This window comes from Toxorhynchites rutilus, chromosome 2, assembly GCF_029784135.1.
Source record: "Toxorhynchites rutilus septentrionalis strain SRP chromosome 2, ASM2978413v1, whole genome shotgun sequence".
Lineage (NCBI taxonomy): Eukaryota > Metazoa > Arthropoda > Insecta > Diptera > Culicidae > Toxorhynchites > Toxorhynchites rutilus.
Genome location: NC_073745.1, coordinates 285,190,058 through 285,216,099, shown reverse-complemented (window position 1 = coordinate 285,216,099; position 26,042 = coordinate 285,190,058). Strand labels below are relative to the sequence as shown.

At 36.5% G+C, this 26,042-nt stretch overlaps 1 protein-coding gene across 8 annotated transcripts in view; it reads right to left on the bottom strand.

Annotated features, from left to right (window-relative positions):
- The window catches only part of LOC129765280 (peroxidasin), a 368,884-nt gene that overhangs the window by 185,252 nt on the left and 157,590 nt on the right, over positions 1-26,042 (bottom strand). For all 8 annotated transcript variants that reach the window (XM_055765418.1, XM_055765419.1, XM_055765421.1 and 5 more), the window contains 3 exons: positions 10,666-10,901; positions 9,778-10,161; positions 9,483-9,668 (listed from right to left, as the gene is read on the bottom strand). In XM_055765418.1, the coding sequence (XP_055621393.1) occupies positions 9,483-9,668; positions 9,778-10,161; positions 10,666-10,901 (806 nt within the window). The remainder of the gene's footprint in view (positions 1-9,482; positions 9,669-9,777; positions 10,162-10,665; positions 10,902-26,042) is intronic.

The window sequence follows — 26,042 nt, the reverse complement described above, 5'->3', positions numbered from 1 at the left end:
TCGATGTTGTGGTGAAGCTCTTCGTTTATCATGAAAGCGCGGATGAACGGTGTCACCTGTTTGTGCACCCTAGGCCAGAAGGGAATCCATCAGGAGGAGACTGATGCCACAAACGGTTCCCCGGGAAGACATCGCTACACACACATACACGCGCGGAATTCTTTCCGTTTGGCTTTCCATTCAGCATCGAGAAAGTTCCGGAAAGATCTAATCATTTTTGGAAAATAATCTGCCAGTTCCTCTGGGAATTTAAAAATACATTCATGTGAAAGAGTTTATTTGAATGTTTTCTAACCATATAACACAGCGATCAAATACGTTTGATTTTGTAATTTTTCAACCAAGTGTAATTAGCAGGAAAGCTTCTGTAGATTATTCTTCCCCATCAGTAGGATATTTCCGTATCCAATATTGTATGCGTACGCAATCGATTATTGCTCAGTCGCCGAAAGTTTCGAGCTCAGAGAGTTCATTCCCCTCTAGTTTGTCTTCCAAATTGCCATCGTAAACCACACCTTCAATCATACACAAAAAGCATACTTAAGCGATATTCTGGTGGTGGGACACATTCATTTTTCGTGAGGACATCGACAAGACAACATCGTTGCCTAACGTGCTGGAGGAGGTGGACGGCGAAGGATCGACACATACACGCGCAGAATTCTTTCCGTTTGGCTTTCCATTCAGCATCGAGAAAGTTCCGGAAAGATCTAATCATTTTTGGAAAATAATCTGCCAGTTCCTCTGGGAATTTAAAAATACATTCATGTGAAAGAGTTTATTTGAATGTTTTCTAACCATATAACACAGCGATCAAATACGTTTGATTTTGTAATTTTTCAACCAAGTGTAATTAGCAGGAAAGCTTCTGAAGATTATTCTTCCCCATCAGTAGGATATTTACGTATCCAATATTGTATGCGTACGCAATCGATTATTGCTCAGTCGCCGAAAGTTTCGAGCTCAGAGAGTTCATTCCCCTCTAGTTTGCCTTCCAAATTGCCATCGTAAACCACACCTTCAATCACACACAAAAAGCATACTTAAGCGATATTCTGGTGGTGGGACACATTCATTTTTCGTGAGGACATCGACAAGACAACATCGTTGCCTAACGTGCTGGAGGAGGTGGACGGCGAAGGATCGACACATACACGCGCAGAATTCTTTCCGTTTGGATGCCATTCAGCATCGAGAAAGTTCCGGAAAGATCTAATCATTGCTGGAAAATAATCTGCCAGTTCCTCTGGGAATTTAAAAATACATTCATGTGAAAGAGTTTATTTGAATGCTTTCTATCCATGTAACACTGTGACCAAATATGTTTCAAGCAAGTGCTATTAACAGATGGTTATCGAATTAGCATTAACCACTGGTGAGCTTCCAGTATCGAGGAAAATGTGGAAATATCTAATCGTTACTGAAAATAATCTGCCAGTTCCCCTTGGAATTGAAAATTACATTCAAGCGAAAGAGTTTATTTTAATGTTTTCTATCCATAAAATATCCATGTAATACATTTGGGTTTGTGATTTGTCAATCAAGTACAGTTAGCAGGAAAGCTTCTGAAGATTCTTCTTCAGAACAAGGTTTTTCGTATCCTATATTGGATGCATAAAACCTTGTGCCTCCAACGTAACGCTCTTGTTTACGAAGGCCCCCAAATATTCATTTATACATTCATTCAGAATGGATTTAGATTCAACTTCAAACAAATGATCTCTAAATCAACGATAGTCCTACGTCACCCTTGCGGTTATACCATAGATATAACCCACTTCCTGTTTTTTAAACAGTGCATACTTTCTCCACACAGTCCCAATAATACGGAAGACACCAAGTCAATTTAAACAGTGCATACTTTCTCCACATAGTCCCAATAATAACCTAAACATTGCGGAAGACACCAAGTCAATTGGACCGATCGTTTCTGAGTTATGTTTTTGCAAAAAAATCAAGCAATCTTTGCTTAGGCCCTTCTCAAAAGGCTCAAAAGACTAGAGTCGATTATGCAAATTGTCCTTTTGAGCCCAATAAAAAAATAAAAAAAATCGTCATTTGCGGTGGAACAGTTCAAAACCAACATCTGTATTCCGTATCCGATTCCCATTCCATCAAATAGTTGTTGATTAATTCCAACTTATCGATCGCACCCACTAGCGGTCAATATAGTCGAAAACTAGCGAAGACTGTGAAGTTTTGAAGAACCGGAAAAGCTCCACTGCTTTCGCATGTGTTTTAGAATCCGTTGGCTTCGGGAGTCTTTTAGGAAAATTCGAAAGCTTTGCTAACTTTCGAGTGGATCGACCGAGATTCAAATAGCCTGAACTTAACCAATGCTTACTGTGATTCTATACACTCCCAACTAGATTTAGGGGAATTTTGAAGAAAAATTACTCAAAATACCGTTTGATTAATGTATCCGGATTTTTTGGTTTCGAGTAGTATATCAATAAATTTGGGGCTGTCCACATACCACGTGGACATAATTTTTTTTTCTGGACATTTTCTAAACCCCTCCCGCTGTTGTCCACGTGGACATTTCACCATTTCTTGGAAAAAAAATTGCGAAATTTGTGTCTAAATTCAAATTTATGTTGTTGGCAGTCTTTATCTTATTTTTTTTACATTTTAAAAATGTAAACTTGATTAATAGTAGCGGTTTCTTCTCAATTCTTTGAACAGCTTTGGGGAATAACAACCAGTATTGCTGTTTGTTTTCTTCCGAATTTCATTTGCGTTATGATCAAGTTATACAACATTATATTTACGTTTATTACATTTATTATATTTACATCACAAGTGAATCTAATCTCGGACATTTTCTATCAAAAATCGACGCAAGCTGGCTGAACTGTTTGAGTTTTATGAAAATCAGACAATGAAATCAAATGCTTCGTTATTGGAATTCAATTATTGGAAAACATTGAAGAAAAACTGATTCTCGAAGCAAGACAGCAGGTGTATAAAAATCGATATGGATATTATCATGCCTTTGATGATATAAACATGTTTTGTTGTCACATGTATATTTCGCGAGTTCAACTATAAAATAGCCGGTCAATCTAATAGATATAAGTCAATGCAATTTCATTTATTCGATTCTATGTGCACCGTTTTGTTCCACAATCCTTCGGCATCCTTCATACAATTTGTAAAATCCATAACAGCAGAACTTCTTTGTTTCCTCGTCAAAAAACTAAGCAATCCAATGATTCTTGACCTTAAATATTTTTTTTTATAATCAGAAGACGCAATATCTGATGATAGCTATCCGTCTCTAAGAAACTCTAAGAATTTTTGGCGGGCTGTCGAAGAAACATAAGGTTTGGCGTTATTCTAGAAGAGGACACATAGGCTAAATATGAACGTTTATTGTTTATTGCCGATTTTGATCGGATTAACTGAGAATAGTACTTGTTGGAATTTATCGATTGATTGTTTGGTAGAAGCTCATAATGCAGCATTTCCCTCCTACCCCACAAGATATAGGAGGAGAGATATCTAATAATGGTTCATTTCGCTCGAGATGAAGGATAGAAGGTGGGAAGATTCACAGGTTTTAGTCGTGTTGAACTTCGATTGTGTTAGTAGCCAGGAAGATAGGAAGTTCACATATCAGGCATACCAGTCAGTTACTCAAATGGTACAAAATTGAATGTGCAAACGAATAACGTTGAAAGAGGATGTACAGAAGCTAATTACAGATTTCCAAATCATATTTTTCGAATTATGAACAAAAAAAAACAAAACATATCATAAAATGTTATAAAATGTTTAATTTAATTTTTAATGTCTACTATGTTTGGATTCTAGAGCAACTTCATGGAAGTTTGACTTTTGTCAGCAATTGTAATTACTTTTTCACAATTAGGGTGCTGAAAACTTCAGTCGTCTAAAACTAAGACGCAAGCGGAAAACTTTTTGTCTCAATCTAAGTTATACGCAGCAATTAAATTTATTTTTCAAGTTCATTTTACATGAAATGACTTGCAACCTTTTTCCCATGCTCTGTCAAATGTTTATCCACCAAAGGAACAAAAGTTTATGTGACTCTGACTTTGTTCGTTAACGTTTTGGTCGACGTAACGAGAAGTAAAATTGAATTGAAATTAAGTTTAGAACACTTCAAAAATATTAAAATTTCAGTTTCTGTTAGAATGTCGGGACCTTATGATTTTCAACGCTAGCATTGATTTAGGGAAAAAATAGATCGTTCATATCATTTGCTTATTTTTACTTTTAATAACAACACTTTTCCTATGTAGTGGGCTATTATAAGAAAAGTAACATACATAAACAAAATCTGTGACGTCACAGATTTAAAAAATCTTCCCACCTTTCATTTTCCATCTCGCATTTCGCTCACCTCAAAAATGTTTTGTTTTCGCTCAACATTGTTGTAAATGATTATATTTTTCTTCACCTGTCACGATTTGCTTCAAACTGCGAGTTTTCATTGCGTTTAGAATGCGAGTTGTTGATGGAGATGCGATCCATTTAATGTTTTGGTTTTGGAAAAGTGTGGAACTCATACATTGTAGCGTTTCAAGCTTCACCAGGTGCTCATGGACATGAATGCTTGTAAGGATCCTGCTAGATGTGTCGTATACCGAGGATTATTCTTGGTCAGCGTCTCGATTCGATTATCATCAGTTGCGCATACAAACTTGCTGGACAACCCAATAACTAGAATCGTATTCCAGAAAATATTACAATTCACTGAAGAACAGTATCGCTGCTAGTGAGACTTTCCCCGGGAAAAAAATTGTTGTTCGAGTTCTTGAAAAACATAAACTAAGCGATTTTTACATTGACAGCGGAAGCTGAATCGGAACATTGAAAAAAATGTCGTGTATTTTCAATATTACTCATGTGCAATACTCCCATAATACAAATTCAGCATTTCAAATATATGAAGAAATATATACGTATATCGCGCTCTACTATGAGATGAGTCTTTTACTCATAATTATGAATAAATTTCCTGGAAATGTAGACTATTTTTCATATATTAGGTTGGGGAAAAAGTTATCCATTATTTTCTCGATAGTTGGCGCCAGTGATCAATATCTCGCGTAATTAACAATGTTAACAATGGAGGCCAACAAAGAGAAAAATCGGTACATTTCACACTTTTTTTTATAAATGCAAGCCGGGCCGCTGAAATTGTGAATGATGTTTATGGTGCCGATACTGCCACAGTAAAATACGTGCAACTCAATTTATTTTTAAAATTTTTCAAATTAAAAAAAAAAATGTTGGGGGGTCTCCGTAGCCACATTGGTTGCGCGTTCGCTTAGTAAGCGATCGATCGTGAGTATAAAACTCAGGGCCCTCATTGATCATCTTTGTGTTGTTACAGAATAACTACGTCCACGCAACAATCATCAGCGATGGAGATAGATCCACGGTCGAAATAAGATCGATTCATCTATACAACTGCTCTGCTCTGCAAGACACATCGGGCTGATGTTCTATAAATAACTCAACAATGATCAATCAACTGTCTCCGCTGTCCTGTCTAACTCGATAATGGAAGAACAGAAGGAAAACTCTTACGGCCCAAATGGCTGCTGTGTAAATGTGTACCATATGCAATGGTATAGAAGGGAATACTCTAACGCCGTAAAAAGGCAACTGTGTAATGTTCTAATTATAGATATGATAAACATGTGACATGTACACGATTAAAATTCGGCTCTGTTACAGCTAAAATGCTAATGAGCCTAAAATAAACAAAAGGGATAAAAAGAAATGTTTTTTTTATTTTTTATTTTAGTGCAGTACACTAAATTAAGATCTTTACTGTCAACAAATGAATCGTTTGAAGCTAGCGTTTGACCAGAAACGTGTTCAGAATTGGCCAGAACAGAAGAGGTGTTGTGTTCCATCAGAACAATGCAAGGCCACACAATTCCTTGAGTGGAATGTTTAAATGCATCCACCTTATAGTTCGGATCTGGCACCAAACGATTACCACCTTTCTCTCGCTTTGCAAAATTTCCAGAGTGATGAGAAATTGGGATCAAGAGAAGAATGTAGAAATCTATTACTTAAGTTTTTCGCCAATAAGGACCAAGACCTCTATGATAGCGACATTATGAAGCTACCTTTAGAATGGCAACAAATTTTACTATAAAACGGTACATATTTAACCCAAATCGGACAATCCGAAGCATTTTTAGAATAGTTTTGAATTTCACCCAAAAATAATGGATTACTTTTTCTCCAACCTAATATTGGGTTGGGGAAAAATAAATGTCGTATTTCTGATCGAAATTTGACGCTTTATTTAACATACTTAAAATTACTCAATTTAAGTCAAATATGCGCCGTTTTGTTCGCAAACTTGTTGCCATTTAGAAGGCAACTTTATTATCCCCCCTCCTTATTTGCAAAAAACTCAGACAGCGGTTTTCGCAAGCTTCTCTTGAGGCCAACTTAGTATCACTAAGAGCGTTTTGCATGGACCGGAAGAGATGATAATCACTTGGAGCCAGGTCCGGACTATACGGTGGGTGCAATAGAACATCCCATCCGAGCTCCCGTAGCTTCTTGAGGGTCAGTAAAGATGTGTGAGGCCGAGCGTTGTCCTGGTGGAAAACAATACCATTCATATTGATCATTTCTGGCCGCTTCTGGTCAATCGCCTGCTTCAAACGGTTAAGCTGCTCATAGTAGAGAACCGAGTTGAGGGTCTGGCCATAGTTGAGCAGCTCATAGTGGATGATTCCCACCAAACACACAGCAAAACCTTCCTGGTCTTCCTTCCTGGATTGACATCCTGGCTTGGCGATGGTTTGGGCCGGCTCACCGCGCTTCGACTACGACTTTTTTCGCTATAGGTTGTCATACGTGATCCACTTTTCATCACTAGTCACCATCTTCTTCAAAAATGGGTCGAGTTCGTTCCGTTTCAGCAGTGCATCGCAGGCATTGATTCGGTCTAAAAGATTTTTTTGCGTTTTTTCGTTTTTTTTATGGTCTATACCCAGTTCCTGGCCAATCGAGCGAGTGCTCACATGCCGGTCTACTTGGATGATTCCAACGATTTTATCGGTTTCCACGACGATTGGCCTACCAGTACGGAGTGTATCTTCGATAGCCACTACACCAGAACGAAATCGATCAAACCAACGCTGTGCTGTGCGAATCGTTACAATATCGGGTCCATAAACTACACGAATTTTCCCTTTGTTGAAGTTTACCTCGCAGATAGTGAAAACGTAAAATATGGCGAACTTCTTGCTTGGTGGACTCCATCTTTGACGCGCTAAAAGGACAATCACAACACTGTCAAAACGACGCTTGTAGCACAGATTGTCGTCTTTAAATAGCCGTCTAGTATAACACGATGGGATAAGTACAACACAAGATATGTTTAAGTGTTGCCATATACAGGTAAACTTCGATATAACGTACATTTCACTTTCAAAATTGTACGTTGTATCGAATTGTACGTTATATCGGAACATAATAAAGTATTCACAAACGTAGTCTATAATACATTATTGTGTTGCTGTTTTAATGTTAATGTTAATGAATAACTTCAATCAGAAGACGAAGCCAGCCTTTCTCATGATGTTTCCCTTCGAACTGTTGATTAAAACTTGATTCATTTAGAATCCGCAATCACAAAACCAGCTGTATTTCGGGATTGATTGAAGGTACAAAACTCGTTTTAGCATTACAATACAGATAATTCATTGTTCTATCAGGAAAAAATATTGGAATTTTTTTTCCTCCACACTTTGGAAATGTGTACGTTATATCGAGGGTACGTTATATCGAAGTTTCCCTGTATTTTGTTTGTTGCTTTTATGGTAAGTGCTAGAATTTGTACGAATATAGACTTCATTTTGACATCATTTACTGGTATCAATACAGCCTATAATTTATAATATTAGACATTTGCAAAAAAGTGACAGTCGAAACCAGGGATGGTAAAAAATCATATTCAACGATCAATGAATAAGTATCTCCCTCTAGTCGGATGTTTTTAAATCACCCCCAACAGGCGATGCTTTTTTATTCTTCATATGTACAGGGTAACTTCGATATAACGTACATTTTACTTTCAAAATTGTACGTTGTATCGAAATGTACGTTATATCGAAGCATAATAAAGAACTCTGAAACGTAGCTTATTTTACTTTATTGTGTTGCTGTTTGAGTAAGGTTGATGAATAAAATCAATAGGAAGACGAAGCCAACTTTTCTCATGATGTTTCCCTTCGTTCTGTTGATTGAAGTTTGATTCATTTAGAATCCGGAATCACAAAACAGTAGTATTTCGGGATTGGTTAAAGTTACAACACAAGCTTTAGTATCAAAATACAGAGAATCTATTGTTCTTTCAGAAAAAAAATATTTAAAAAATATTTTTTTAGACTTTGATCATGTGTACGTTATATCGAGGTAAAATGTACGGTATATCGAAGTTTACCTGTATTGACAATATACGACATTTCTTTTTCCCCAACCCAATGTTATTGAATACAGATATATATTTTTTTCAAAATATTTATTAGTGTCCACGTGGATGTATTGTGTACCCCCTCTCCCCTCACCGTGGACAAGCGTGGACATATTCGTAATCCCCACCCTCCCTAAAGTTGTCCACGTGGTATGTGGACAGCCCCTTTGTTAAAGAAATTTATCGTTATACGATATATATAAACAGATAAATTCTTTAGAGTTTTTAGAGCAATTTGTCTTGGAATAATTTTATAAATACTCAATGTGGTAAAATCTATAACGGCTTGAAACGCTTAAAAGGATGTAGTTTTTCAAAATTTTATGTGTTCTGAGCATGAATAAATTTCATAATATGTACCTATTTGAGAAAATTCAGCGTGAGAGGCAACGAGGACCATGAGTGTATACAATTCCTTAGCTTTCATCTGTTCACTACTGACAATTAATATTAGTGAGAGATATTATTTACTGGAATCATTCATCACTTGATCTTAAATCATCTTTATCTATTTATAGATTAAAAAATTTTATTGTGGAGATGGTCTTAAAGGAATTAATGAACACTGTGCACAGTCGTGACCTGTTGCAATAATATGTGGTTTGCAAATAACACAAGCATACACGAATTATTTGACAACATGTTAGCCATGCTAGAATACTACAGCAAACCAATGCCACCGACCCCCAACCAGGTCACGACACGATTTTGGCTATGACAACGAATTATGCAATTCAAATTGGCAATCAAACAGGAATCTATGAGTGCAGAATATTTATTGGAAAAGAATCAATTGAAATTAATTGAAATTTAGTAATTAATATGATAACTACCGACATTAAAAATATTAACTAATTCAAGCGAACTGATTTTAGTTCTGCTGTCACCCACCAATTAGGCAGCAACCCCACAAAGCATCCCACCGCATCCTATTGAGAAACAATTGCAATTGCATTCGCGGATAAAATCCGATTTATTTGTTTGTCCGCCTCGCCGCACTTACCATTGACGTGAACGGTTGCATTGACGGAAGCATTTCCGATCGCATTTCCTGCATAGCAGCTGTATATTCCTCCGTCATCGAGCGTGGCCTCCGACACGATCAATGAACCATTCCCAAACAGCTTGATGCGACCATTCTGAACGTTCTGGTTATTGAATTTCCATAATATGCTCGGCGTCGGTGCTCCTGAGAGAGACACAGAAATAGCGGAAATAAAATCAGCATAAAAACAATCTTACAGACCAATTGTAATTGATTTACAATTACTACCGATTCAACGTCCAGACACACTTACCGGTGACAACGCAGTGCAGCGCAATCGGTTGTCCCTCGAGCAGCGTCACCTCCGCCGGTGGTGTCTGGATGAATTTCGGCGCCTCCGCGTCCGTCTCGACCACCTCGTTGTCGACCGTCATCTGAACCGGCCGGGAGTGCGTTTCGCCCATGTTATTTTTCGCCATACACTCGTAGTGGCCGGCGTCCGCAGCGGTTACCTCGTTAATGCGCAACGAGCCGTCCGGAAGGACGCTAATCCGTGTATCGTCCGAATGGATCTCGTTAGAGTCCAGCATCCACACAATTTCCGGTCGGGGGTCACCAACGGCTTTGCATGTGAACACCGCCGTCTGTCCGTAGCTTATCTCGATATCTTTGGGTTCGGTCACAATCTCCGGCTTGCCTGCGAGGGGGGAAAACGAAAGACGAAAAATGTTCACATAGATGTGTATTGATAAGACTTCCATTTAACGGTCAGTGAAGGAAGAACGAGCAATTGGATGCTCCACAGGGGGGGAAGAGTGAAAGTGAATCGTTTTTGCCTTATTTTATCCGACTCAGCTTCGAATGGTTTGGGGGCGATTATTTCAATGTATCGGAAAATAAGACGATTTGATGTCTAATCGAATTCTGCATTTTGTGGGAGTTAAATTGGTGTTTGCTTTTTCCTGCGTGACTTTCTAATTGAGTGGGCGGATGTCGTCTAAGATTGATGACGGTTATATCGGTCTAGAAACATTCATTTTCTTTAAGTTTAAACTGATATACTGAAGTTTTCTGTGGACAGTTTTTCAATGTAATTTAACTTATGCATGGAGAGTCTCTCATGGTGTCTGAGACTGGTTTATTGATGTTAAAACAAACTACTTCCGGCAATGATTGACTCAAAACACCAAACTAAACTTACTGCAGTGAAAATCCTCCTCCGTCAGATCGAGCAGATTTTTGCCCGCAATGGCTTCCGGTGTGGCACAATTAGTGGTGACTAGCAACGTTTTCCGCGCGTCCTGTAGCATCTTGCGGAAGCCCAACAGTGAACAGTCGCATTCCAGTGGGTTGTCATCGAGCCGGAGGCGTTTCAGGGATGTCAGTCCTTCGAAGGCGCCCTCGGGTATTCGTCTAATTTGGTTACCATAGAGAAATCTATTGGGGATGGAAGAGAACGCAAGATAAAGAATTAAATGCCATGGCAGAGGAGTATCAGAGCGAGTTTTTCTCCGTCGAAGAGAAGTGTTTGTATTTGTGGAGGCGGTAAAATTCGATGCGAAAACAAGCATCAAACGAGGGAATCAAAACAATGCAGATAGGAAGCTACGCGCTATGGTAATTCCCCTCTGGGAGCCGAGAGTGATTTTCCGTAAAAGCAAAACACAAATTGCATTTGCTCCAAGGAATAGATAGGGCGTTGGGCGAAGTACTTCCCAGGATCTTACACTTCTATTTTTGAGAGGAGGAAAAACAAACGGAGGTTGGTTCCGGTAGAGGCGGATAAAGAGGGATTCTTGCGCTTGCCGGTGAACACCGGTAAAACTTTTACCGAGAGTTATGACCAAAACTTTTACCTTTTCTAATATTCGAATACCTCTCACAGAACATCTTTTTTGTTTTGATGCTTGGAATATTTTTAAGGGGTCAGAAAAGATAGCGTTGTTCATTTTTTTGTAACTGTACTGCAACCAGTTTCATGGTAATCACAATTTCGAATGTGTATCCATAGCGTTATTATTGATATTTTAGTTCAATAATAAATCCCCGTCTTAGAATCAGTTTAGGCCAAACCCGACTATTCTAGATGTGGGTGAAACTTTGCACACGGTTCTGGTATAAAGAACTAAATATTTACTAAGAGTACGAGGCTGAAATTTAAATGTTCCAGATTAACTTTCAACGGATTTTTTTCTGATTTATTCATCATCATCAATTAATTGTTCATCATAATCTGAATCATGAATAACTAATTTTTATAACTGTTCCCTAATGCAGTACAAAAGCGGGTAAGTTTTCGATTGTGTCATATTCACCCGAAAGCCAGTTACCCGAATTCAAATCACCCGAAAGTAACAAATATCCGAATGAACATTTACCATAATTCGACATTTACCCGAAAGTAACATTCACCCAAATGTACAATTTACGGCTATATTTGTTTAGAAGGTATTTTTTACACAGACAAACCTTTTTAGTGGCTGCACCCAAAAATCGCTTAAACAATCATACAAAACTTCACCAGTAGGTTTAAAAAATCGTGTTCGGTACACCATTTGAAAAAAAAAATTTTTTTTGGGTCGTAGATAGGAACCTCATAAGAAAAGTTTCCCCAAGAAAATCACTCAAATCTACGCCGTTTACCGTTCGATTTCCTTCAATATGCTTTTTTCGCATATAAAACATCATTAAAACTTCGTCAAAAATGCTTCTTTTCATATACCGCACAAAAATAACGCACTAGAACAGAAAATCACACAAAAAAAATTCGCACAGAAAAAGGTTTGCCCGTACTTAATGCTGATGAGCGTAACTCGTATACGTCATGGGTAGAGCGAAAACGAAAGGGAGCGGCGTTGCTTACTATATTTTTCAAAGTTATGGAAAGGTATATAGTTTTTCTTTTATATTAATTAAGTTATTAAATTTGCATGAATGCATGGTGCTCATACATGTAAAAGAAAGTGGTCAGTTTCGTCAAGCAGTCGCTATAAAATTCATGAAATGAAATACTGAATTCTGTAAAAAATAAAAAATAAAAATTGGACGTAAAAAACTACAGATATTAAATTGAGAAATTCACGTTTGTTAAATTCAAATCAAATATTTAGGACGAAAAAAATAAACACGGAAGAACAGCTCGGATTTAAGTTAAAATCATTGCATTACTTTTTTTTTCTTCTGTACCGTCATCCGGGGGCAAATTGATCACCGGGATGAAATTAATCAAACGTAGGGTAAATGATCATGGTTTGTCCGATTTGGGATGTTTTTACGCAACTAGTAAATGCAAATCGATTTTTTTTCATGAAAATCACATATAATCGATACGAGTTTGGGTTTGTTGAAAAGCCCCAAGTCTCTAGTTGCTAATACTAAAGGCGTTGAAATTATTCAAAATTTTATGCTTTTTACCGATTTTCCTCAAAGAGGAGTTATGATCATGGTTTGACCATCTCTGATCATGGTTTGTCCAAAAAATGATCATGGTTTGTCCGCAATGATAAATGCAACATCTACTTGAGAATTCGAATGTTTTCATGGTGATTGGTGATTTCTAACCATTTTTGAATAAAAACATTCGAATTCTCAAGTAGATCATTTATCATTGCTTGAGTTTACTGTCATCATATTGATCCATTCATAATTTAGGCTTTCTTCAGAATATTGCATTTTCTTGGGCATTTTTAAAGTGTTCACCTCAAGACACTCAACATAAAGAAACTTTATTTGTGCTATGCGCGAAGGACACAATAAACAAAATGCAGCGCGCCAAGCGGTTGCCATAGAAATCATGTGGACAAAACAACATTAGTGAATTGGACAACTCATGATCAGAATTGAGGTCATCGAAATGCGTTAATTTAATGGTTAAGCAATGTAAATCTGATACAAATGTTGTGCAAGCATGATGTTTACAATATTTGTAAGTGTTATAATCCAGAAAAGGTATGAATACGTGCGAAATAATCATCTGGTGATTGATTGAAAGTTAGCTCAAGTGAGGGACGCATTGACACCAATAGAAGGTGGATTTTAAAATCCTTTAAAACATGTGAATCCGTAAAAGAATACTATAAAACTAATGTAATTCATGAAAAAGACAATTTTATCTATATGTTTTGAAACATTCGAATACCTGATTTGGCAAAGGTGTGCTGAACTAGAGCATTCGAAAAAGTGGACAAACCATGATCATATTATCGACTGGACAAACCAAAATCATCTACCTTACTAATGAGAACAAACTGGAATTTTTGAGGTTGTTATTTAATTTTTTTAACAGCATTTTCGTTTCCCGTTGCCCGATATTTATTTTGAAATTGAAACGTCTCACTAACGCTCGGCGAACTTCGTCCCCATTAAATTGACCTCAGAATAAATATCGTTACGAAAAAATAAACTCATAATAAAAATTGCGCTGCGGTGGCGTAAGTATCAAAAAACTTTAATATTTCATAAAATTTCTTCATCTTAAACCTGAGCTGTTCTTTCGTGTTATTTTTCTTTCGTTCTAAATGTTTTAATTGGATTTAACAAACGTAAATATCTCAATTCAATAATTTCAGAAAATTATTCCTTCTTCAACAAATGAAGAACAAATCTCTCATTTGGGATTGTTTACCATTCAGATAAACATTCTATCAAAATAAAATTCTTTATTTCCTTGTTTCTTTTAAATACTCTAGAATCCCGCTGTGTTATAATACTGTTATTTTATATCCTTCCAAGGCATTATATACACGCATGGTTAAATACTATATCAGTATGGGAGGGTAGCAAATTTTTTGTTATTTTCTATGTTCATTGAATGTTATAAATCAGGATGTCAAAAGATGTGCAAAAATTAATTTTGGGTGGTTAACGAGCTCAATGTAGCAATTATAAAAACTTGTGACTCTATTGACAAAGCATTGTTGTTTATGACTCTATAACCTGAGGATCATTCACTTTGGTCATTTGTTATTCAACTTAGGCAAATGTAATGATCATCGCTCATGAATGTGGACCACAACTCAGTATTAATTCTCTTAGTAGTTCTGCATGTACCATTCATGATTACATTGAGTTAATGGCACATAAGCCTTTGAAAGCCTTTGATAAAGTTAATTGGATTCATCATTGACTTAGCTAGCAAAAAATTGTGTTAATCCACAAAAGCTTTGAAAAACAGAAAGAGAAAGAACAGATTTTGTCTCACTGTCTTTGTCTGCAACACTTAGTTACACACAGTAAGAAAAAAAATGAGCGTGAAATATTGTAAAACTAGAACTAGAAACGCAATACGCAATAACGCAATAAGCGTTGATTTTTCAAGAAATTACAACCCTTCAAAAGTAACTTAAAAATCTCGATGCGCCAAGGTGCTCCTCAAATTTTCATTGTTCAGTTTACATTTTGTAGAACATATCGTTAATGATAAAAAGTGAAATGAAAATGAAATTAAATTAGAAATATTAGGATGGGTAAAAGTTATCCATTGTTTTCTCGAAAGCTGGCTTCAGTGATCAATATCTAGAAACTAGAAAAAAAATCGTTTGGCGTATTTTATTTGTTCCATTCCGCTTGGAGTTACAGGGTATTAACAATGGAGGTCAACAAAGAGAAAATTCGGTAAATTTTAAACTTTTTCTTTTATAAATGCGAAAATGCAAGCCAGGCTGAAATTGATGTTTATGATGTTGTTTATTTATTGATGATGTTTATTGTGTCGATACTGCAACAGAAAATAGGTGCAATTTACTTTACTTTTATTTTTTTTTTAAATAGACTTGTCTCACTTCTTGACTAGGCGAATTCGCCATGGGTGGCGAATTCAGGGAGGTTGTGTGAGTCACGTAGCACCTTGTTGAAGCACTCAGCTATCTTTCGATGTGCGACGGTCAGCTTCTTGTGCCAGAAGTTCTGAACACCATCGGGGCCCAATTTTGTTGTTGGCGCTTTGCAGAGTCAGAGTAACGTTTCAGTCGTTTTGTTAGGACGCTCAATTGCTGTACCAGTGTGTCGAGTTTTTCCGTCAGCTAGTGATCTCCCAGCTGGCGAAGTTCAGTAGGTCGCACGATTACAGCAACATGGCGAGATAATTTCGCCGATCTGCTGCCTCTTTTGTACGTCTTTAGTCTTACAATTGCGGCGCGCTTGTTTAGGATCCGTTTCTCCAATCTCCTTCGCCATGGAGGCTCACGCCTTTCACGGAGATGTTGGAGCAGTCCGCCTCTTGGCCTAATACGGTATCCTAAACTTTTGGCGGTCGCCACAGCAGCACAGTAAACTTTCAGTTGCAGCTCCTCCATGTTCTCAGCATCAACCAAGTGCCGCGGAAGAACGTGCTCGTTCATGAGCTTTACTGCACTTGTCAGCCTGCGGGAATGCTGCAACTTCGGGATCCTGGGGCGCGACAAAGGGTCTGTGTCACGGAACTGTGAGATCGCCTCGTCGTAGTGGAAGACCAGATCGCGTAGTAGTTGTTGATCTGGCTGTGGGTCTTCCGGCTCAGGGGGTTGTTGTACTGTGGCCTCCACTGGTGCTGATTCGCGTGCCCCACTCGCGAATGAATTGCTCAGCCGTACTGAACTTCGTCTCGACACATCGCTTGCTCTGTTGTTCCTGGAGCTCATTTCTCTCTGTACATGCTGCGTAATCTCATCGATTTGCGTTTGGGAGAGCATGTTGTTGCGTAGTGGCCCGCTCTCGCACCTCGCCCTCCAGCCGTTGGCCGCTCGCTCTTACGCCCGTTCCAGGACCAGCTCCAGTTCGTGGACCCTCCTCGGGTGATCGCATTCTCAATATTCTTCTCGATCGTAGCTCCATTTCATGGGTGTACCTCCTTTGCCCGGGAAACAGCGGGTTGGCAAGGTATATTAGAGTCCCACCTTGCCAGAGGAACCTTTTCGGGGCGCCGCCCCTAACATCGAGACAGACTCACCCCTAAACCTCCAATGACCCGGGAGGCCTTCCCCGGGAGAGATATAGCGCTCTGACTCGCTCGCACCCCCTCACTTAGCCACTTTCGACACCCATTCTCGGAACCAAGACCAGGTGTGTGTGTTTCCAGTTCACGCCCGATCTAAAAATGTCGTCATATGATCTTCGTGGAGGCGTGAGATAGGAACATTTGAAGCAATACACTAAGTTAGGATCCCTACTGTCAACAAATAGACCATTCGAAGCTAGCGATTGGCCAGAAACGTCCAGAATTTGCCAACAGAAGAGGTATTGTGTTCCATCAAGACAACGCAACACAATTCCGAGAGCTTGATTGGGATGTTTTAATACATCCACCATATATTCCGGACCTGGCACCAAGCGATAACCACCTTTTTCTCGCATTGCAAAATTTCCAGAGTTATAAGAAATCGGGATCAAAAGAAGATTGTAAAGATCTATTGCTAGAATTTTTCACCAATAAGGACCAAGACCTCTGTAATAGAGACATTATGATCCCAAATCGGACAATCCGAAGCATATTAAAAATAGTTCTGAATTCCACCCAAAAATAATGGATTACTTTTTCCCCAACCTAATATTTGTAAAATGAATACGTGCGTAAAGATTGTCATTATGTGCTTTATGAATCGGAAAAAACAAATACTCACATTTCACCATCAAAATTCTTTAGTCTTGCAAATTGGCACTGTTCAAGAAATATCCTAACAATTTTATTCAGAAACATTTTTTTGAGTATCTTCAGTTAAAATATTACTGCAGTATTCCAATTAAACAACTCAATATTTGGCTGATGTTAAATTTCTTGGAATAACAAAGATCTGTATTTGGATGTGGATGTGAAATTCCTCATACTTTTGTGGTATTTATGTAAGTACCACAAAAGTATGAGGAATTTTTAAAAAAAGTTGTTCATTCGATTCCAGGTAATAATTGTTAAAATTCATCACAAACGTTCAACTTTCGTAATTCAATGTTTCTTATATGTATGATTTACATTATTTTACTTTCTATTTAAATTCAATTCCTTCTTAACATACAAACTTCATTTGGTGTGGAAGTGTTCAATGATGAAACAGGTTTCACCATGGAAGACGACGAACTTTCTGCCAGTTCGAAGCCATGCATAAATGAATGTATTATTTAATTAAAATAGATTTACAGAAAAAAAAATAAAAAAAATACTCGGATTCTTTCCAATCTGAACGCTAAACTCGTCCGTTCACTAGGAATGATCTTTTTCCGGTTTTCTTTTGTCTCGAGCGATGGCGCAGTCACAGCTGAACTTTAACTCTTTCGGATATATACGTTTCGAATAAGGAGAGTTCCATGAATTTCATCAAAAGACGAAAAATTCTTCCGACAAAGAATCTGCTCTTTTGCAAGAAAGATGGACCACATTGTAAGGATAACACGTCAAATAACTTGTGATTCAATCATCTGTACATCCCTTTGTATACATGCCTGTATTAAAAACATCATCATAAATAACACAATCCAAAAAATCATCAATCACTATCGCTGCAAGCTTGCAGCTTTTTATTAGCGTCTTTAATTAAAATTTATAGTGCAAATATTTCGACACAACCACAACGTTACAATGTTCAATGTATCTCTCCTCGAGCATCATTTCGGCCAATTTCAACTGAACTATGGTTTCTAATGACTTTATTTGGGCGCTAATTTTTCTCCTTTCTCGTTTGCTCCGTCTTCCATTTCCTGGCTGCCTGTGGCCTGTGGCCTGTGGCCTAATTATAAAATGTAGCTGCGGCTGGCCATTCCTAGGAACCGGGCAGCCATTCGTGGCTGCTCATGTGAATTTCGCTCTTGATGTACGCGATACACACTAGCCCTCTCCCCCAAAAAAAAAACACCACTTGCACCATGGATGGATACAGTTTCTTTCAGTTGTCGGAGCCTTTCAGATGCGCGCTGCCCGTTCGGACCCGAGTGTCCGAATGCCCCATTCTGTCGGAAAGGATCCACGGAAAGTGGAAAAATGAACAAAAACTGATATAATGAGAATTTATTTCAGTGTTGTACTTCGTGTACGCCTATTCAAGCTTCGGATAGAGCAATTGCGAAAAACGAGCGAATACTTGGCTTGTGTTTCTGGTTTTCTCCGAAATGGTAATTATTTTATTAAAAGGAAACAGGAGAACCGGTATTGCAATACGGAGTGATGGAGGCTCTTTGCTGTGCCGGGTTATATCGTTTGTAGCTGAAAGATTTCCGCTGCTACTGACGACGACGACGAGATGGTGATGGTGATGATGAGGAGAAGATGGAAGATGGAAATTCATAAAAATAGAAAGCATTGCAACAACTTCTTGGGAAACAACAGTACTTTGCTTTTGTATTTTGTTTTATTTTTTCGTAGTGTACGACTTGGTGGAGGAAAGGTGGAAAATACTTTCAAGGAAATATATTTTTTCGTTTGCAATTTGCTAGGAAATAGAACGATAATGAGCACAGAAATTGCGAAATGCATAAAATGAGAGCGTTAAGGGTAAATGAGCGCTTTTTATAAAAAAGGACTTACGAGCACTGGAAATAATCTTTTGTGCTACAATGAGTCGTACACTAGGATAAATTTTTGTGTACTACCGAGAAGAAAGTTTATTTAATATCTTATTTGGTGACTTTGATACAGACATTAATGACGGTCAATATTGATGATAAATTTTAAAACAGTAGTAATAAAAATGCTGTTTTGTTGAAATCACACATTTACACACGAGGTTTGTTCAAAAGTGTCGCGACTTTCGAATTTACGCGGGTTGCGTATATTCGATTCTTGATTTTTTTTTTGTGGCATCATGTTGGTACGCATGTCTCTCACTTATGCTGACAAGAACGGCTATTTTGAATGTTCAGTTAATTTTTGACAACTGTTTTTCTTACACGTGTTTTGGTTCACCTTCGATTTTTGCCTATTGCAAAAATGGATCAAAGAATCTGTATCAAATTTTGTGTGAAAAACAAAATTAAGTGCGCGAACACATTCCGAATGTAGATTTTGATATCTGGTGAACCTACTTGAGAGCGAAACAACGTTTATCGGAGTTCGAAAAAATGTTCTCGGATGGTCGAAAAGATGTAACCGATGCAAAGCGTGCCGAAACCCCGAGCACGTCAACAACTGAAATCGAATATAAGTAACTAGCTGACCCGGCAAACTTCGTCCCGCCCAAAATTTGTTTTTTATTATCAATACCCAAATATTCACGTTTCCTTGCTATGAGCAAGTTCATGGGTCCAATCGCAGAACTGTTCATTGATTGTTCATGGGTCCAATCGCAGAACTGTTCATTGATTGACTTTCTATTCGACCCCGTTGAATTTACCTTTTACTACAAAATTCCTAGTATTTCTAACAAAATTCATCATTATATCATTATATCAGATTATTTTCAGACACAATTCTCGTTCAAGATTTTTCAACCACTTGCAAATAACATGTTTCTCTGTTAAATGGAACAAATGTTTATACAGAAAATATAATAGAATAAAGACAGCCCTAAATCGGACAATTCCTTCCTTGAGTTCTGCTCTTATCAACACATCCGGCGATCCTTTTTTTTTTGTATGGATAGAAGAAGATATAGGAGTGCGTTTCATCACATCAAAACCCATTTCCCCTTTCGAACAAAGATCAATTTCGATAGCGCAAACATCAAATGGATTAACAGCACTTGTCACTATGTAATTGTAGAACATTTGGGAAATAAATTTACCGAATTTTCCCTTTTTCCTTCAGAGTTTTCCGAAAATTTTCAATTGTCATGTTTGGCTGGAATATTTTTGGTTGAAATATGTGTAATATTTCTATGGGACCCCTCTCCATTCCAGAGGAGCGAGGGGTTTCATACCATCATAGAAACATTTCTCATACCCAAAAACCCTCACATCCAAAACTTGATTGGTTCTCGAGTTATGCAGAAGTTTGTGTTTCGTTTGTATGGGAGCCCCACCTTAGAGAGGGGGGTGGAGAGTCCAACCACCATAGAAACATTTATTGCACCCTAAGACAATATGCCTGATTTGGTTTCATTTGCTTGATTAATTTCCGAGTAATGTAGAAATTTGTGTTTCATTTGTATGGCAGCCCTCCCTTAGATGTGGGGGGAGGGGTCTCAAACTATCACGAAAACCTTCCCCGGCCCCAAAAACCTCTGCCAGATAGACAGACAGACAGACAGACAGACAGAAGTCCATTTATATATCGCAATAGGCAAAAATCTAAGATGCACCAAAACAAGTGTAAGAAAAGCAGTTGTGAAAAATTAACTGAACAGTCAAAATAGCCATACTTGTGAGAGACATGAGTACCAACATAATGTCACAAAAATCTAGAATCGAATATACGTAACCTGCGTAAATTCGAAAGTAGCGATACTTCTTGAACTGACCTCGTATTCGCTAAATCCACCATCAGAAATAAAAATAAACAGAAAAGAATAGAGGAGTAGAGAAATTTTTTGGGGATTTTTGGAATAATGTAACTTCGCGAAAAGTTTCCATTTCCATTCAGTCCGCATCAAGAGCGTTTGCACAATATCAGTGTCGGCCCCAGCTTACAAAGATACCTATTGTATAAATAGAAAATAGTCAGAAATTGGACTAGAAAGTATTCACATTTCGTAGAAAATCCGAAAACGAACCTTATATATTTTTATCGGCCTTTAGTAACCTTAGGAATCGATCGGGTTTCATTCACTAGTGTCGCCCAGCGGTCAACGTTTGAGTTTTTTGAAAACCGAAAAATCTCCCAAGGGGGGAGTAAAGGAAATCGGGGTTTTCGAAAAAATTTTTGATGCCAAATGTCTTCATATTGCATTAATCGAGATCTACTGTCATCTCGAATTTTTTTTTTGTGAAAAATCGACACTCTGGGACTCGTTTTTTCGGAATAAGAGGCAAAACCTATGGTTTAGGGTGATCTCGACGTTTTATGCAATTTGAAGACATTTGGCATCAAAAAAAATTTTTCGAAACCCCCGATTTTCTTTAGTCCCCCCTTGGGTTATTTTTTGGTTTTCAAAAAACTAAAACTTTGACCGCTGTGCGACACTAATAAATGAAATCGTACTTGACGTGGCAATTCGTTCATCTCCCGTGTTCTCGACATGGTCGAGAATCATGATCAAAAATCACCGAGCAAAAAAGGTTGGCTTGTTCTTTATGACGCTGGAAACAAACTGAATGACAGATCGCGCTCAAAATTGTCATTAAGACCACTGATAGTATAAACTTAAAAAAATGTGAAAAATATTCAGCGGGAAGATTGAAAATTACAAATTCCCGGTACAGGACGGACACAATTTTATGCGGCCGCCAACTTCTTTTCATTGTATATAATCGAGTAAAAATAATTGTTTTATACATATACATTTTTTGTTTTTGAAATATAAAAGAAGAATTTACTTTTTGGTTTATCCCCTTAAAGTCATGAAACACCATTCTCACATAAAAAATACATATATTCGGAATCTTTCAGAATGTAATAAATGATCATATTTGATGAAAAAAAATCCTTCAACGCATATGTTCGAATTTCAACAATGACAGTGTTGTTGAACTTCTTTTTTGTTTCGAGCTCACTTGGATCAAACTGTTTCTACTTCAAAAAAGAAAATAAATGATTTTTTAGACCATCGATTAACGATTAAAAAAGTTTAAAAAATATTTATTTTGTATGTCAAATATAACTTGTTTCAATCGGAAACGAAATATTTCAACGTTAAAGTGAAAGTAAATTGACTATTATGAATACAGTGAAGTGAAAATTATGATTTTTGTTGATTCTAGTGAGGCAGCTAATATATTGCAGCGAAATTAAAAAGGTAGAAATAGAGTGTAAAAGAATGAATTGTAGAGTGGTCAAAGAACTTTAATTTGGTTGATAGAAACATTCAAGTTTGTTATGTATTTTTTGGTAAAATTAAAAATAGACCTTAAAAACCACTAACTTTAAAGTTTTTCACTTCTAAAATGTTATCTACTAATTTGAAAGTTTCACAACTGTATCCTATTTAAAGCTTTCTCATTATTCAAATGGAAGCAACAGAATTATCATGTGTAACGTTATTTTGGAATTAGAGCCAGTTTAAGACAAATAGAGTCCAAAACAGAGAAAACATTCAATAACTCTGTCATTGTTGAAATTCGAACATATGCGTAGAAGGATTTTTTTCATCACATATGGACCACTATCACCTCCCGAAGAAATTCGGAGTTTTTATGTGAAAAGGGTATTTTATGACATTAAGGGGATGAATCAAAAATTAATTTCTTCTTTTATAATCAAAACACGAATAAGATATTTATAAAAAAAAACAAATAAAAAAAAATGTTTTCACTCCATTAAATATACAGTGAAAAGAAATCGAAGACTGTATATAGTCGAGTCCGTCCTGTATAAACAATGATCACAAAAACAAAAACCATTTTTTTTCGCAAATGTAATATTTATTTTGAGAAGACTAACTCATTGACTTCAATTTGTCATATAGATCATCTAAATCAGTTTAGTAGCTCAAATATAATATTATAAATTTTCAAAAAAAGTCATTTTTGGGAAAAAAGGAGGTACACATTATTTTTCGGATTATCGGTTAACTTTGAAAAATCGTAACTTAAAAATAAAAAAAGACCACATTTTTGGATATGTTACGTTAAAAATTCCTCAACTAACAAGAAAAAATATAAAAAATAGCGCACTTGGTCCCGAGACCATGTAAACCATAAAAAACAAATAAAATCAATAATTACAAAGTCGAAATTCAATTTAAATTTGATATGTCGATCATCTGAATAAATGCAGTAGTTCAAAAGTAATGAATTTGAAAAAAAATCATTTATTGAAAAAATGGGAAGATAAAAAAAAATTTCAGACCACTCTAAATTTGAAACTGGCACCTTAGTGAAAAAATTAAAAAAAAACGCGGGTCTAATATTTGATGATAAGGAACAAAACGGCCAATTATAACAAAAAATTTGAGAGCCACTATATCGGTGTGACATGGAATGGTTGTATATAATCGTTGTCATATATAATCGAGTCAGTATATGTATAACATAACATACATCATTGTGATGACTAGGGCCCGCTGAATCCAGAATCCAGTAGAAACTCGATTATCCACGAGTGGATGAACCGCGGTGTGGATTATCGGCGAACGCAAGTTCCATAGTACAGCCATTCCATGCCAAACCGATATAGTGGTTCTCAGATTTTCGTGAAAAGTGGTGGTTTTGTTGTTTATCACAAAACATTAGACCCATATTTTTTTGTTTTTTTTTATTAGGGCACCCATTTACATTTTAGGGTGGTACGAAAAATCAATGTTTTCCCATTTTCCCAAAAAAGACTTTTTTCAAATTATCATAACTTTTGAACCACTGAACCGATTTAGATGATCGACTTATCAAATTGAGACCAATGAGCTATCCTTTTATTGAGAAATATTGAGCTTGCAAAAAATGGATTTTATTTTCGTAAATATTGATTGCAGTTGTTCCTTATTGTTTTCATGGCTTTGGACTAGAGGGCGCTACATTTTTTTATATTTTTTTTTATGAAAAGCTGAGGATTTTTCACATAACATATCTCGAAATGAGAGATGCTATTTTGTCGTTTTTGAGTTATGATTTTTCAAAGTTAACCGATGGTTTGAAAAAACAATTTTTCCCCTTTTTTCCACTACAAAAATTGAAAACTTTTGAAATACTGGACCGATTTATATGATCGATATATCAAATTGAAGCTTATAGGTTATTGTTCGTTAAAAAAATTTCACTCTTGCGAAAAATTGGATTTTCGTTTTTGTAATTATTGCTTGAGTTAGTTTTCCATAGTTTACTGGGTTAAAGACAGAGGGCGCTATATTTTTTATTATTTTTTATGGAAAGCTGAGATTTGTTTACATAACATATCTCGATATCAGAGATGCTATTTATTTTCGTTTTTGGGTTATGATTTTTCAAACTAACAATGTTTTAAATCTTCATTCAACATTTCCATGTGACAAGACTAGACCTATGCGACTAGATTCCTATCTTCCCGCAAGTGATTTTTTTTTCAAAGGTTAGCTTAGTTAGGTTATTGGCTTCAATTTAATATATCGTTCATCTAAATCGGTTTTGTGGCTCAAAAGTTATGAATTTTTGAAAAAAGGCATTTTTGGGAAAAAGTGGAAAAAAATTATTTTTCGGGCCACCCTGAAAAGAAAAAGGGCACCCTAATAAAAAAATTAAAAAAATATATTAAAATTAAAATAATATATTGTCGTCCTTTGCGACAATTTATGTCAATTTACGTCAAAAGTGGTAATTTCGTTCTTTATTGCCAAACATTAGACCCGTATTTTTTTATTTTTTCATTAGCGTGACCATTTCCATTTAGAGTTGTCCGAAAAATCAACTTTTTCCTCTTTTTTTTTTTTCCAAAAATGATTTTTTTTAAAATAATCATAACTAAAACTACTGGACCGATTCAGATGTTCGTTATATCAAATTGAAGCAAAAGGCTCACCCTTCTTGGTAAAAATCGGAAAATTTGTGGAGGAATTGGATTTTATTTTCGCAATTATTGATTGTATTTGTTTTTTTATAGTTTTCATGGTCTCGGGACCAAGGGCACTAATTTTTTCATATTTTTTTTTGAAAGTTGGGGATTTTTTACATAACATATCCAAAATCAGAGAGGCGTTGTTTTTTGTTCTTGAGTTATTGAGTTATGATTTCACGGTCTCTCGAACGCAAACCTGTGTTCCACTAATTACCCGATTAGTTTGAAACTTAAGATACGATCCTTTAGCAAGGTACATTACGTTTGCCCTGTTAATTTTTGTTTTGAAATATATCACTCATTGCAATTCAAAGCTATTGCACCACGATCTGAAAAATTTCCACAACTAATGGTATTTTGGTTTGGACATTTAGCGCGCGAAATCATAACTCGTATACTCGCGCACCGTATCACAGATTATCTTATACTCATAATGTTTTACCACGTCAGAATATTTCTAGACTAATTGTGACCTTATATTTTTTCTAAACGGCCTTTTTCAGGGCCACCAAATATTTATCGAAGAGATTTTTCAATATATTTAATAAATTTTAAAACTAATAATGTTGATAATCACACTCAATTTTTAAACCTATTTTTATATCTATTATGTATTTACTTTTCACCTTATTCTATTGTTAGTTGGAAGGAATCCGATTTTTTATCAAAGATTTAATAATGGATGTTTTTCAAACATATTCAAAAACAGTATGCAACAAAATAGCGTAATCCTACGTCAACTATGCGGTCGTGACTCGGACACAACCTTCCTGTAACATTTTTTTTTTGCATGAATGAATTGACGGAAGTGCGATGTTAAGTGTAGGCTGTGATTTGAAAACTGTCACCAAATCTGATGATGTCAATTCTAAAATCGGAGAAACTTCGAATTATTATTAGGTGTACCAGTAAGTTTCTCCGGTTTTACAACAGATGGCGTGACTTGATTATTATTCCAGTGAATCAAATTTCCAGACATTCTTTGGAAAGCTACTGTCATTGCTCGCCTTTTTCAGTATATGTCAAAAAGTTGAAGCGTAAACAACATAGTTTTTTGCCAC